General features: G+C 44.0%; 1 protein-coding gene across 1 annotated transcript in view; it reads left to right on the top strand.

Moving 5' to 3' along the window:
• The window catches only part of LOC126944121 (putative cyclin-Y-like protein 3), a 30,316-nt gene extending 22,701 nt beyond the window's left edge, over window positions 1–7,615 (top strand). Inside the window, exons 10-11 of the mRNA XM_050773400.1 lie at window positions 3,747–3,909; window positions 5,458–7,615. Of these exons, the coding sequence (XP_050629357.1) occupies window positions 3,747–3,909; window positions 5,458–5,571 (277 nt within the window). The 3' untranslated portion in view covers window positions 5,572–7,615. The remainder of the gene's footprint in view (window positions 1–3,746; window positions 3,910–5,457) is intronic.
• Window positions 7,616–12,495: the final 4,880 nt, after the last annotated feature.

The raw sequence follows: 12,495 nt of genomic DNA on the forward strand, positions 1-12,495 counted from the left end.
GTTCACCAACCACAGTGTGAGAAGCATTCTGGGGCATCACCACATGCCCACCACACTCTCAAGTCTCCATGGGTACTCAGATATCTGCAGCAGCACTCTTTGGGCCTGGAATTGCCCATGACCATGTGAGGAGCCTTGCAGAGTCATGGGGTTCCTCCCAGATGCACCAACATGACACTGAAACACAGCTTCACCAGGGCTCCCTTCCAATCCAGCCTCATGACTGCTGTGAAGGGAGGGGCCCTGGAGCTGGGAGGCAGGGTGAGCAGGGAGGCATTTCCAGCAGAGCCTTCATGGATGCCCACTAGACAGTGAGGACAGCTGTGTGGGCTGCATCTGTGCAAGACAAGGGAGCAGTTTTGTTTACATTGAGCAGCAGCAGCAGATCAAGATCATGCCAGGCATTGGCACGAGTTAGTGTTATGACTTTTACTTATGACTCCAGATAATACTGTCATTCACAATCACCTCAGTGTACGTCTACAATTGAAGATACAGTGTCTATTGTAGATACACCTCAGAGTATATTTACGTTCAAAAATGACCCCTTTGCGGCTGAGCTCAGTGGCTCATGCCTGTAATCCCAGCACTTCGCGAGGCTGAGGTGAGTGGATCGCTTGAGCTCAGGAGTTGAAGTCCTGCTGGGTAACACAGTGAACCCTGTCTGTACCAAATGTTTTTTTTTTTTTTTAAATTAGCTGGGCTGGTGGCAGGCAGTAGTAGTCCCAGCTACTTGGGAGTCTGAGGTGGGAGAATTGCCTGAGCCTGGGAAGTTGAGGCTGTAGTGAACTATGATCACATCACGGCACTCCAGCCCTGGGTGAAGGAGCCAGACCTTGTCTCAAAAAGAAAAACAAAAAACCATTTTTGCCTCCACTTTGCTAATAGTATAAACCAAGTGATCATGGTGACATTTCTGATAGCCATTTTAGCAAAGAGTGTGACAGCAAATGAATTTGAAACAAACGGAAGTACTTTGGAAGTTCCAAACGCTAAAGTGGCTTTGATCATAGTCATCCTTTTGTAAACTGGTTCCTTCAAGAAAGCAAGATTTGTGACTGCCTGAGTTCTCCTTGCCTGCTGCCTAGCCAGAGCTGATTGATTAAGACAGGGGAATTGCAATAAAGAGTTTAATTCACACAGAGGCAGCTGTATGGGAGTCCAGCATGCTACTATTACTCAAATTAGTCTCCCAAAAACTCTGGGATGGTTTTTAAAAGAATAATTTGGTGGGTAGGGGGTCAGAAAGAGGGGAGTGCCGATTGGTCAGATCAGAGATGAAATCAGAGGGAGTTGAAGCTGTCCTCCTGCACTGAGTTGGCTCCTGGGTGGGGGCCACAAAACCAGATAAACAAAGTTTATTGATTGAGGTGGTGCCACCTGATCCCAGTGCAGGGTCTGCAAAATATCTCAAGTTCTGGTCTTAGGTTTAACAATAGTGATGCTATTCCCAGGAGCAATATGGGGAGGTTCAGACTTTTGCAGGCTTCAGCTGCATGACTTCTCAACCATAATTTCTAATCTTGTGGCTAATTTGTTAGTCCTGGAAAGGCAGTCCAGTCCCCAGGCAGGAAGCAGGTTTGTTTTGGGAAAGGGCTGTTACTGTCTTGGTTTCCAAGCTAAACTATAAACTATGTTTCTCCTGAAGTTAGTTTGGTCTCTGCCTAGGAATGAACAAGGACAGCTTGGAGGTTAGAAGCAAGATAAAGTCAGTTAGATCAGCTCTCTTTCACTGTCATGATTTTCTCAGTTACAATTTCTGCAAAGGCGGTTTCAAGTTTGTAATCACGAACAGCTGAATTGTTCTCAAAACCTGCAGCTCAGCTGGCTGGGGCTCTGAGTTCTAGTCACAGGATCAGAGCGCATGCAGGGATCTGTGCAGGTTTCCACAGAAGTGAGCTCCAGGAGCAGTGGGGCAGAGCCCAGCTCCAAGAAGACCAGTTCCCAACAGTGCTGTTGCTGTGTGAACGGAGAAAAACCAGGAGCTATGCTCCAAGCAGGCTGCTTCTGTTTATGATCTTGGGAAGTTGAAAAGCATATGTCAAAGCATTTAATAGACATTTGTCTCAACCCCTGCTGTTGACTGTTTGCAATGGTCCCATTTTGAGTGTAAATTTAATAGTTAAAAATTGGTGTCTATCGGATTTTTCTTAAAAATTTCCAACATCTATATGTCTTCCTAGAATATGTTTCCTTTCTAAAGAGTAAGTTAAACTGAGTAGCCACTATTCAGAAAATTTTCTGTGTCTGTAAAGGTTATGCTCTTCAATCATCTAGCCATTATAAAAAACCACAAAGCCCAGAAGATGCATAGTCTATATACAGAATGCTTTTCTTCAGTGAGTAAACCTCTATTAAGAGACATGTTAATTCTGTAAAGTACTGTATTTCTGCACAGTTACAATGTACTAGTGGAGAAAATAAAAAGGGATTATGAAGTGCTATTGATTCCTGTAGTAAGTCAGGTACTGATCAGCTGTCTATTCAAATATCATTTGATTTACATTTCTATAGACTTATGGACATGTGAACAGGAAATTAATTTTGGAATTAGGTTCAGCTGGGTTTTAAGTTCAGCAAATGAGATCACCACATCTTGGCTCGTGGTCTAACTGTCCCCCTTACAGGAAAACATCAAGCATTTGTTGACTTAGCCAGTAGGTAAAATATCAAAGCTTTCAGCCCAAGAAACCAAATGTGTTGTTTAGATATTGATTATTTTTAACCAATTACCTCATGACACAGGTTACTCTGAAAGCAGCCAGATTTACTCTGTGTACCTATTAATTTAGCCTTGGTGAGGATGGCTGGATGACCATATGGCAGAGGACGGCTCCCAGCCCTTTCCTCTCCCAGTGCATTCAACTCCCCACAACCCATTCTGGCCAGGGGTGACAGATGCTGAGCACTTCAGGGTTGCATTCCCAACTCAGCAGCAACACTGCATGCATAAGGCCAGGGCCCTCCTAGAAATCACATCATAAAATGGGTTTAGTCTAGCCAAAATATCTCTCCTTGATTTTTCTGCCTTTCAAACTTTGAAGATTAAAGATTATCCTTGCCCCGTCATAGTGGCAGTTTCACCTCTTCATAGTACTAAGGTGAGCAGAATCTTGCATTATGCCCCCTTAACATAGCCTTGTGTGCTGGAGCAGAGGGAAGGGGATTCTTGTTGCCATGGAATGTAGCTTGCTTATGTATGTATTTGGGATGAATCCTCCCTGTAGCCTTAGTGTTTTTCCTCCTCTGAGATAATAGGCTGGTTCTCCATGGGTCCATTTGTGGCAGTGGTGATGCGCCCAGTTCTCTTATTGGTTCTTCTCTTCTTCAGTAAGGCCCTTCCTGTTGTCGTCCTGGTAAAAATGCATGGAGGTCCTTCAGAGCTGATAAATGGCACCCGTCGTTCCTGTCATGGGATTGCTATTGCGGGGCTTGTGATTGAGCACGGAGTTTGAGTTGTGCAGCTGCCCTAAGGGAACTCTGAAGAATGAGCCCCGAGTCAGCAGCATGAATGCAGAAGAGGCTTCCACCTTTCCCTCATCCCAAACTTGGGGTGCTGGGAGGCAGAAGAGACCCCAAGCAGCTGTGTCTTGCTTGGACATTAGTGTGGGAACCCAACCAGGCAGCCTTTGTTTGTTTCAAAACAGAATTTAGAGCATCCCAATAGCTCAGAAGGATATTTTTAAAGATAACCCACTTGACTAGAACTGTCCTATGTTGGTTTAATCGTGTTTCTTCTACCCCAGGAGCAAGATGGAGAAGTGTTTTTTGGAGTTACTTGAGTTTAATATTCATGTGTCTGCCAGTGTTTATGTAAAATATTACTTTGACCTGCGTGCCTTGGCAAATGACCATGACGTGTATTTTCTATTTCATTTTCTTCACAAAGATAAAGCCCGGAGACTGAAGGTAAGGATGTGAAGTCACTTAGCAGAGTTTACCATCAGCCACAGAAGCCAGCATCTGTGACAAAATCATATTAAGTAGCGATTAGGAAAATGAAAGCCTTAAAATTAACAGACCAAAAAAACTAGTTCTTTGGCAACATATTTCTTTTCTTTTATGGTTTATACAAGGATCCATATTCTTTTAATTATTTATCTGTTTGTTTATTGAGACAGAGTTTCACTCTTGTTGCCCAAGCTGGAGTGCAATGGTGCGATCTCAGCTCACTGCAACCTCCACCTCCCAGGTTTGAGTGATTCTCCTGCCTCATCCTCCTGAGTAGCTGGGATTACAGGCATGCACCACCACCAGCTAATTTTGTATTTTTAGGAGAGACAGGGTTTCTCCATGTTGGTCAGGCTGGTCTCTAACTCCTGACCTCAGGTGATCCACCCACATCAGTCTCCCAAAGTGCTGGGAATACAGGCATGAGCCACCATGCCCGGTCAAGGATCCATATTCTTAAAAATGTATTGATATTCTTTCTGCTGTGACCACATTGTTAATTAAATTTAGTCTGTTCTTAATGGGTTTTATTTTTAACCTCTACCCATTCACATAACAATATGTGAATAAATACAATTGTATTCCTAATTATATCTACATACACAGTACACTTACCACTCTTGACTGTCTTTTACTTACGCAGTTTGCAAATTCATGTTATCATCTAGTGTATATAGCACAGTGCAGTCCCATGAGTTTATTAGACAAAGCAGAAGTGGCTGAGAGACTTGTACTGAGACTGTATAAGGTGCCAGTGTTTCAAATACTGGGTAGGAAGGACATGGGTTTTTAATGCAAATGGTAACTTTCATGGGGCAACGTATGATTTATGGCTTTGACTCTTGGTGAGTATACAGGAAAATTACCACTGAAATCGACACATTTAAAATTGCCACTTTCTCTGGTATCTTGGTGGTACTTTAGAATAATACACTTTTCTATCACAATGTGCAAGTAAAGTAGCACCTTTTGGTGTTCCACTCATGAGACTTCTTAGATGTTCCAAGACAGCCCAGAGCACACCTGCCACATTAAAATTTGCTTTGAGTATTTGGTAACTAATCAGGATTGGGTAGAATTTGAATCGCTGAGTAAATGGATATTTTGGCACAAGTGCATGTTTATTATGTCGAAGGAACAAGTGCACAGGTAACAGATGATATAGTTGTCAGGTGCTTGTCACAATACTCTTGAAATCTTTGGGAGTCCTATTTTATTTTTTTGTGACAGTATCATCAAGCAATGAGCCCAATTTTAAAATAACTTAATAAAATAAATTCCTCTTGGCTCTGGCAATCTATTCGTAGCCCTTAAAGGAGCTTGCCTTAGTGAATGGGCAGGGAGTAGCATCCTCAGGACCTGGCAGTGTAAACCTCAGCCAAAGCAGCTGCGAAGGAACCATCTAAAGAAATCTGTATGTGTGGCTTCTCATCAGCAATGCCTTTTAAAACATGTTGGAACCCTTTTTAAAATTGTACCTGTTTTCTCTTTGAATGACTTTCCTAGGCTATGTCACGGCCGTGTGAATACAAAGACTTGCATCAAGATGCCGCTGCTATGAAAAGGGCTATCAGCATGAATTTCATTGGTATTCGGTGCCCTAATGCCATCTTATCTTAAAGAGAGAAATTAGCCTTATAAGATCCTGAACTTCTCAACTATAAAGACAAGAAAATACTTGTCCTGCTGGAAAAAAAAATTAGGATTTTCTTTTTTTCTTTTTTGTTTTTTGTTGTTATTGTTAGTGTTTAGGATTTTCATCAAGAGGAAACATCTTCCATCAAGAGGAAACATCTCCCAGTTACCACACGGTGGATGGGTCATGGTGGCATGAACAGTGGGTGCCAGGTGCTTCCTGCCCTTCCTCTTCCACTGGTTCCAGATGGCATTCCTAGGGCACCACCTTCCTGAACAACTCTTGGGGAGGAAGAGTGTCGCATGGACACAGCACATCCCAACTCAGAGTCTACAGTCACCCACAGTCTTAAGCAGGTGCCAGTGGTGTCCACAGTCACCCACAGTCTCAAGCAGGTGTCAGAGGTCCTAGCTGAGCTGGAGCTCAAAAAACTTTAGAATTGGCTCCACATTTGTGAAAGTACCTGGGTTTGGTTCTCTGTCCAGTGAGGCACTGAATGCACGATGGCCCAGAAGTCAACAATGGTGGGAAGAGGGAGTGGCATCAGGGCCAGGCTGTCATTACTCCAAGGACCAGGGTAGCTCAGGCCTGCTCATCTAGTCTTTGGAGGGAATCTTTGTGTGTGAAATGAGGCCTCCAAGTCATGGTTATAAAGGAAGAGATGAAATCAGCTCATCTTCCCCCAGGCCGATAATGGTCACACCACCTAGGGAAGCAGCAGAAGACCAGGCCTTGGGATTGTTAGGGAAGCTACAGAAGTGAACACTGAATTTACCCAGTTCCAGGAAAACAACAAAGGAGGAACATCTGGGTTCAAAATGTTATCAGAAGATCATTTTCCCAGCTAATCTTGCCCTGGTGCATTGTATGGTCTCAGCACTTGTCAACAAAACAAAAGCCCCTCAATAATTCTAACACAGGGAAACACCACAACTCACATTTTCCAGTGCACTGCAGAGGTTCAGGAGATTGCTGGTGCTGCCTGCATCTGTCAGTCTGTTCACATATGGAGAGGAACAGCGGTTCTCATGGGAGTGGCTTCTGCATCCTGAGGAAGTTTGCCCAGACATTGGTTGTAATAACTGGTGGCACCCACTGACATGCAGTCCACAATGGGAATCCTGTGGTGCAAAGGACTGCCCCCCTTTTCAATCAAGAAATAACTTTCTGGCTTCCAAAATAGAAAGTTCTGAGGATCAACTGCCTCAGAGACTACAAGGGAAACACTTTCTGAGACTGTTTTTTTTTTTTCTTACAAGAACACCAGATCCCCACCAATGTGAGATGTTAGATCAAGTTTCAGTGCAAGGGTAGATGTTGGGGGCAGAAATCTAAGATGCCCCATGATCCCTGCTGTCTTTTGTTACACCCTGAATCCTCATCTTTCCTTGGGTACGGCCAAACCAGTGCCTTGTTCTAGACGTTTGAATATGGCAAAGTGAGGGAGTGGCTCTCTGGGAGTTACCTTTCCTTTCCTTTTATCAGGAACAATAGGAATCCCTATTTTCTTTCTTGTGTTTACTTTCACAGTGCAGTGGTTTGGAATATCCCACTATCGATTTGTGACTTCCTCTTTCAACCATAATCTATGGCCCTTTGTATGTAATTGAATATTTTCATGTATTGACATTTTGTGTCTGAAGATGAAATGTTAGACTAAATCTATGAAAACATTTCATGCAAAGCCTTCAGTGATTGTAGAGTCTACTCTTTGGTGAATACACAAATTGATCTGTTAAAAATTGTATTAGATGTGATAATGATATTTTCTTTTTTATCTTCACCTGTTAGATATACTTACTTTAATTCTTCCAAAATTAATGATATGATTTAAAATACTGCTAGGATATTTGGAGTCGATAGTTGAAAATAAAAGGCAAAATAAGAATTACTGAGGCCTAGTGATAATGTATTTAGGATGGGTTTATTATGTACTATCCCTATCATTAAATGTTTAAATTTCCATGCAAACCTATACATAAGAACTTGAAATTTTCTATAAAACCCTTCTTGCTCTGCACTTGAGCTCCAGTGCATAACAAATAAAAGGAAAATGGATTCTCCTTCCGGAAGTTTGGCTGGATTCTCCCTTTCTTTTCCCTGCAATGCAGGGAGAGCATTTTGAGGTCACCATGGGGTGAGGTGGCCATGAGTGGGGGTCCTGGAGATGGCGGCCTGGAGGAGTGTGTGTGTGGACATGGGTTTGGTGGCCACGATTCTCCCTTGGGTCTTTCTGGTTGTGGTGGTGGCTGTGAGGACGGTGTCTGGGGATCCTCTCCAGGGGTGTTCTCCGCTCGTGCGGTCTCCCTGTGGAGAGGGCCCGAGGATGTCTGGGGAGGGATTCATAGGGTCGCCCCTGTGTGACCCGCCCTGTGCGGGTCTCCAGGAAAGCATGTTTTTAGGGGTAGTTGCAGGAAGCCATCGCCTGAGTGGAGGGTGGGGCCTGGTCTCCCCTGTAGGGTGGGCGGGATGTCTGAGGGAGTGCTGGAGGGTTGTCCTCTGCGTCGGGGTCGCTGTGCAGGGTCTCAGCACAGTCCTTGACCTGGGAAAGTCATTGTGGAGACTCCGAGGTGGTTGGGGCCGGGAAGGGGGGCAGCCTGGGCGGTCTCCGTGGTGTGTCAGCGTCGCTGATGCCAGGAGACAGGTATGGGAGGAGTCTTTGGAGGGGAATAATTGTGGAGTCCCCACCTTCTGGGCTGGGAAAACTCGAGGGTGCTCTAAGGCCGGAGGCCAATGCGGGGTGCGCAGGAATAACCTAGTGGGGCTCACAGGAGAATAACGGGTCCCCCGAAGGGTAAAGGGTGGAAGGAAGGGACCTCAGCTGGTCAGGTCTTGCAGGGCCCTTCTGTAGGGCTCCTGGGAGATAGAGGCTTGGAGCTCCTGAGGTCGCCCCTACCCGGGGCAGGGTATTTTCCCTGCGCCAGACCTTCCTGGGTCCCGGAGGAAGGAAATGAAACCGGCTTCGCCCTCTCCACCGCCACGCTCGACTCAGGAGCTCTTGACACGCTCTTGACTCACGCGCTCATGTGGCGCTTGGCAAAGGCAGTTCGGAGGAGTCGCGGTACTCTTGGGCGGGGAAGCTCCTGGAGTCTCGGGCCTGCAGCAGGAAGGGAGGGAGCTAGTGGCGCACCTCTGCATCCTTTTATTTCGGAATTGGAATTGGGTTTTCTTGGCGCATGGTGCAGAGCGGAGGGTGGGACGGGCGTCCCCCTGCTCCTTCTCTGCCAGGCGCAGTTTCCAGGGCAGATCCGAGCGCCTGGGGCGCGACCGCGGGCTCCTGGGACTGTCAGGGGCCTTCTGTGCCCTGCGAGGGCCAAGCCAGCCCCACAGCTCCTGCGCGGGCCAACGAGGGCGCCCGGTGCAGAACACGGACCAGCAGCCCGAGCTCCCGAGGTGGACAATTTTGCTCCGGAACCAGCGGCGCCAGGTAGGGCTACAAACAGAGGGAATGCAGAGGGCTGGCCAAAAATTGAAGAAAGAAAAAAGGCAAATTATTGAATGTGGTAGTCATGAAATGTGGGGTTTGGTGTTGGATTTGAGTGTTACATTGGGTTTCGAATGAATGATTATGATGCAGTTTTAGGACTGGCGGTAGACAACTGTAAAACTCCAGGCACCTGCGGAGAGGAGAGTCGTTGATAACCTTTCTGTGAGAAGGCTCTTTTGAGCTGTGTTTGATAAGAAATATGCCCAGCCCTACGAGTACAGCTTTCACATTGCTAACAATCTGCGAGTCAGAGTGGTCTTCAATAAATGACTATCATTTCCTTTGCTTCTCTGACCTGGTTAAACGAATCACATGGTTCTTGCCCATTAATACCCCTGCATGGGTGACCAAACCTTCGCGTGTTAGCTTGCTGCCTCCGTTTTCTTTATCATGCTTTCAAGTGGACAAGAAATAGATTTCATTTTTACAATCTGAGACTTGGGTTTCTGAAAGTCTAAAACAACCTTAGTGTATGTTGACATGTTGATTTTTAAAAATGTTTTACTGAGGTATATTTTATATAATATAATCACATATTTTAAATACAACTCCAAGCTATTTAGTATACTTATAGAGCCATGCGGGTTTAATTACCACCTAAATTTAGAGTATTTGTATCTTTTAAGAGGAAAATGCATCCTATTTGCATTCACCTTTGCTGTGTCAGATCTAGACAACAATCAATTTTATGTCTCTATAGATGAGCCTATTATCAGAGCTTCTAATAGCCAGGATCATGAATTATGTGGTCTTTTGGGTCTGGTTTCTTTCACTTAGCCTAATGTTTTTGGGTTTCATTTCTGTTGTGGCTTGCATCATTACATCATTCCTCTTGGACGGCAAGTAGCGTTCTATTGCACGGACATTACCACATGTTATGAGCATTCATATAAGAGTCTTTGTATGATTATAGGAATTTCACTCGTTTTGCATACTAACTTCGGGTTAGAATTTCTGTGTCGTATAGTGATTTTATGTGCAACATTTTGCGTGATAGCCACATTTTTATTTCGTATTGTTTTGTTTTCAAGGTGGCGCAATATTTCACATTCATATTTGCAGCACATGTGAGTTCCATATTCTCCACTTCTTTTCTAACATTTGTCATTGTATCTTTGGTATAGCCATTCTAGTGGGTGTCAATTAGTATTAATTGTGGTTTGACTTGTATTATTTTAGCAACTCATGAAATTGAGCAAATTGGCAAATTGTGTATCTTCTATGGAAAACGTCTATTCAAATATTTTGTCCTTTTTTAATTGGTCAATAGTTGTTTCATTATTGACTGATAAGAGTTTTTTATATATTCTACATACTAGCTTCTCTGAGTTTGGTTTTTAAGATTCCTTATATGAGATTATATACATATATATATATAATATTCTTTATAAACTCTAGTATACCCAAATCACATATACAATTTAAAATATTTTCTCCCATTAAGCAGCATATTTTTTCATCTTCTTTTTGATGTTCTAAGAACAAAAGTTTCCAATTCAATAAAGTATAATTCATCTGTTTTTAAAAAAATTGTGCCTTTGATGTAATATCTTATACATATCTATGTAATCCAAGAATACAAATATTAACCCTATGATTTCTCCAAAGAATTTTGTGTTTTACCTCTTACATGTTGATAGATTATCCTTTTTGAGTAGTTTTGGGCAGCTGCGGTTTGAGTTAGGGGTCCACCTTATCCTTTTGCAGAGTGGATATTTAGTTTTCCCACCAAAATTTTTTAAAATGACATTTATTTTCCTATTATAATTTCTTGGCATCTGTGACACAATCAATTTACCATAAATTAATGTTTATTAGTTGCCCTTCTGTTGTATTCGCCTACATGAATCTATACTCATGTTAGTACCAGACTATAACACTACAATAAAGATTGATATTGGTTGTGTGGGCATGGTGGCTCACACTTGTAATCCAAGCATTTTGCGAGGCCGAGGCAGGATAATTGCTTGATCCCAGGAGTTTGAGACTAGCCTGGGCAAGACACCAAGACCCCATCTCTACAAGAAAAAACAACGTTAGCAGGATGAGTGGCACGCACTTGTTGTCCCAGCTACTCCTGTGGCTGAGGTGGGAAGATCACTTGAGCTCAGGAGTTCCAGGATGCAGTGAGCTGTGATTGTGTCACTGAACTCCAGCCAAGGTGACAGAGAAAGACCCTGTTGCTGAAAAACAAAAATAAAAAGATATTGGCAGGGCAAGTCATTAAATTTTGTTATTCTTTTTTAAGAAATTGCATTTATTTTATTTTGGTTGCATATCCACATGCATTTTAGGAAGAGCTTTACAATTTTTATTGACAAAACTAGCAAATTTGCATTGAATCTATAGAACCAGCTTTTAGTATTTTGGTGTTAATAGTAAGTATCGTTATTCTTGAATATTGATGTCACTCAACATATTCAGTTCTTTGATTACTTTTAGCATTTTAGAATAATTTTTTCACCATAAAGTCATTGCATTTATTTTGCTACATTTATTTCTGAGTATTTCTTCCTTTATGATGCTTTTACCAATGGAAATTTTGTCTTCATTTAATTGTTAGAATAACCAATTTTATGCAATAGTACAATTTAATTTTGTATGTTGATCTTATATCTGATTGTATCTAATTAACTTACTAATTCATCTAGGTTTTCAGTAAATTTCTTACACATATTTATACAAAATTATGACATGTGAAATGACCTATTTCTTTTTCAATCTGGGGAAGGGGTAGGAGAAGGGTTCTGCCTAGGCCTGGCCCTTCTTCCCATCTGGTCATTGCGGGAGGCCCAGAACCTTGTTGGGGGCTATGGAGAGGCACAGGGTCTGCTGGGGTCCCTGGGCCTGGAGGGGCAGGGATGGAGGGAGAGCCTGGCTCCTGCTTCACCTGGTTAGGATAAACACCAGAGCTGTCCTGACAGGGTCCTGGCAGCACAGCAGAGGCACAGGTGAGGCACCCTGGTGAGCTGGGCATGCTCCCTCTCCCCAGCTGAGCTGCCCTTGGTCTCTTGCTACCAGCTGTGGTCCCCCTGGGAGAGACTTGGTTCCCTCCTGGCAGGGAAGGGGCTGCCAGAATGGGAAGGTGGAGCCACCAGCTTCTCAGTTGGAGCTCAGAGGCCTGGGGGACCAGTGTAGTTGTCCTCTGGGAGACAGGGATGGGGGGTTCCATCCCCCTCCATCTCACCAGCACCAGTGACTCTCAGGAAGGAGATGACTGTAGGGCACCTGCAGGCGGCAGCAGGAACCAGAGGCCCCAGCCAGCCACTAGGCCCAGAAGGCAGAGGAGATGTTCAGTGCCTGTGACTGGCAGACTGGGGCAGCCCCTCAGGGCCTGAACCCCGGTCTGCATCAGCTGTTGCCAAAGCAGTTCTGCCCGACCCTCTGGGGTGGAAACCGAGCAGAGGACCCCACTACTGGG

This window comes from Macaca thibetana, chromosome 20 (genome assembly GCF_024542745.1).
Source record: "Macaca thibetana thibetana isolate TM-01 chromosome 20, ASM2454274v1, whole genome shotgun sequence".
NCBI lineage: Eukaryota > Metazoa > Chordata > Mammalia > Primates > Cercopithecidae > Macaca > Macaca thibetana.